We start from the raw sequence: 2,395 nt of genomic DNA, 5'->3' as shown, positions 1-2,395 counted from the left end.
CGACCCGAACGCTGGAACGACCGGTCACTATGATGCCCACTGGGGACCAGCCAGCCAACCTCCCTCGGCCCCTCACCCTGGCTGGCCTGGCCCAGATTGGGCTCCGATCGGGGCCAGGCCAGCCGGACCCCACCCGTGCACGAATTCGTGCACTGGGCCTCTAGTTTTAATATAATGTGCCTTGGATAAGGCGTTTTTTGGATTGAGATAATTAGGTGTTCTCTTTGGTTTTTGGATGTGAGGATCCAGCTCTTCCATAGGTTTGAGAAATTCTCAACTATTTGAATAGACTCTCTGTTCCCTTTTCCCTCTCTTCTCCTTCTGGTATACAAATTATTCTTTTTTTTTAAAAAATGTTTTTATTGATTTTTTGAGAGAGAGAGAAAGGGAGAAAGAAATAGAAACATTGAGAGAAAAACTTCCACTAGTTGCCTCCTGTATGCCTCCTACTGGGGATGGAGAGGCAACCCAGCCATGTGCCCTGACTGGGAATCGAACCAGTAACCTCTTGGTGCATGGATCAATGCTTGACCACAGAGCCACACCAACTGGGCTACACATTATTGCTCTTCCTGATGAAGTCAGATAGTTCTCAGAGAGTTCTTTCATTTATTTTTACTCTCAGTTTCTATCTTCTTTCATCTGCATCATTTCTAGATTTCTAGCTTCAATACCATTCATTATTTCTTTCATCTGGTCAGCTCTCTTTCCTAAGCTCATTAGTTCATTTTTCATCTCTTTGGTTGAGCTCTTCAGCTCCAGAATTTCTACTTGGTTATTTTTAAAAGTGTCTATCTCTTTGGTAAAGTACTCCATTTATTCATTGATTTTATTTCTGAGTTCATTAAACTGTCTATCTGAGTTTTCCTGTATCTCATTGAGTTTTTTCAGAACTACAATCTTAAATTCTCTGTCACTTACATCACATACTTCCATGTCTTTACGTTTATTTTCTGGAGATTTTTCATTTGCTTTCTGAGCTGCCTTGTTACCTTGGTTATCCATGGCATTTTGATGGATTATGCCTCTGCCTAGGCATTTATGGTCATGAAATCTGCTTTTTAAAAAATAGTAACAATTTTCTATCTGGCAGGCTAAGATGTCTTCCTTTTGTTTTCCAGTAGGTGGTGCTGAAGCGCAGGTTTTTATTTTCTCTTGCACTGCTCTGGCTTCTCTGGCTTCTCAGATCTCTGTGGGCCTGGTGGGAAATGCCCTATATTCATTCCCTGGAGAGGTGGGCATCTTCTCTGTAACCAGGTTATCTCGGTCTCAGAACACCACCCCTGTGGGGAATTGTGATGCACAATGGGGTCCCGAGTCCGTGTAATCCCAGCACTACCCCCTGAAACCAGACACTGCCAGTACTGCCCGGCTCTCCCAGGTACCCAGACTGAGCTCAACTGCAATGGGGGCAAAGGGGTGGAGTGGCAAAGGCCAGCTTGTGCATCTGTGGTTTCGTTCTCCCCCACAGCAATGGCGACTGCCAGATCTCAGCTGCCATACCTCTGTAGCCCCATCACCACCATCCCACCATCCACACCCCCCCATCCCACCCCATCCCACCCCCCTCCATCACTGGAATCAGCTGCTCAGGGAGGAATGTGTCTGCCTCTCCAGTTCAACACTCACTTCCGCAGCTTCTTCTGTGGTCCACCGCTAGCTCCCGGAGGGTAAAGGGAGGCAGCCAGGTTCAGTGGCTTTGTTTTCTGCCTGATAATGACATCTGCTAAATCACAGCTGCCACCTCTGTGTTCTGTCCCTGCTCCAATCACTAGGTTCAGCCACAGCACATGCTGACCACTCAGGCAGGATGTTGGTTCTCCTCTCTGCTCTTCGGGGCTGCAGAGAGTGCACACTGCAACCTGATTCTTCTTTCCCAAGACCCACACTGAACTCCAGACTGTATCTCTGGCCCCCATCTCTGCTCTTCCCCCTTCTCTCCTCCCCTGCTCACTCTGAGTGGCCCACATTCTGATGTTTCAAGGCACGGATTTCTCAGATGTGTTTGCGTGTTGAATTATAGCTGTTCAAGGGAAGAGACTACAGGGACCTCTCATGCTGCCATGTTTCTGACGTCACTTCGACAGTTGACTTTTTTCTTGTGCTTTTGTTTCATTTTTTTTCTCTACAATTAGTATATATCATTTTTTATTTTTACTTATTTTTTTTTAAATATATTTTTATTGATTTCAGAGAGGAAGGGAGAGGGAGAGAGAGATTTAAACACCAATGATGAGAGAAAATCACTGACTGGCTCCCTCTTGCACACCCCCTACTGGGGATCAAACCCACAACCCAAGCATATGCCCTTGACCGGAATCGAACCTGGGACCCTTCAGTCTGCAGCAACGCTCTATGCAGTGAGCCAAACTGCTAGGGCAGTATATATCATTTT

At 46.2% G+C, this 2,395-nt stretch overlaps 1 protein-coding gene across 1 annotated transcript in view; it reads right to left on the bottom strand.

The window, feature by feature from the left end:
- SCP2 (sterol carrier protein 2) overlaps positions 1 to 1,005 on the bottom strand; it is an 89,544-nt gene extending 88,539 nt beyond the window's left edge. Inside the window, exon 1 of the mRNA XM_014454659.2 lies at positions 945 to 1,005. Within this exon, the coding sequence (XP_014310145.2) occupies positions 945 to 1,005 (61 nt within the window). The remainder of the gene's footprint in view (positions 1 to 944) is intronic.
- Between the last annotated feature and the right edge of the window lie 1,390 nt (positions 1,006 to 2,395).

This window comes from Myotis lucifugus, unplaced genomic scaffold (assembly GCF_000147115.1).
Source record: "Myotis lucifugus unplaced genomic scaffold, Myoluc2.0 scaffold_37, whole genome shotgun sequence".
Taxonomy (NCBI): domain Eukaryota; kingdom Metazoa; phylum Chordata; class Mammalia; order Chiroptera; family Vespertilionidae; genus Myotis; species Myotis lucifugus.
Note: the sequence above shows the minus strand (reverse complement) of the source record. Positions and strands in the feature narration are given on the sequence as shown.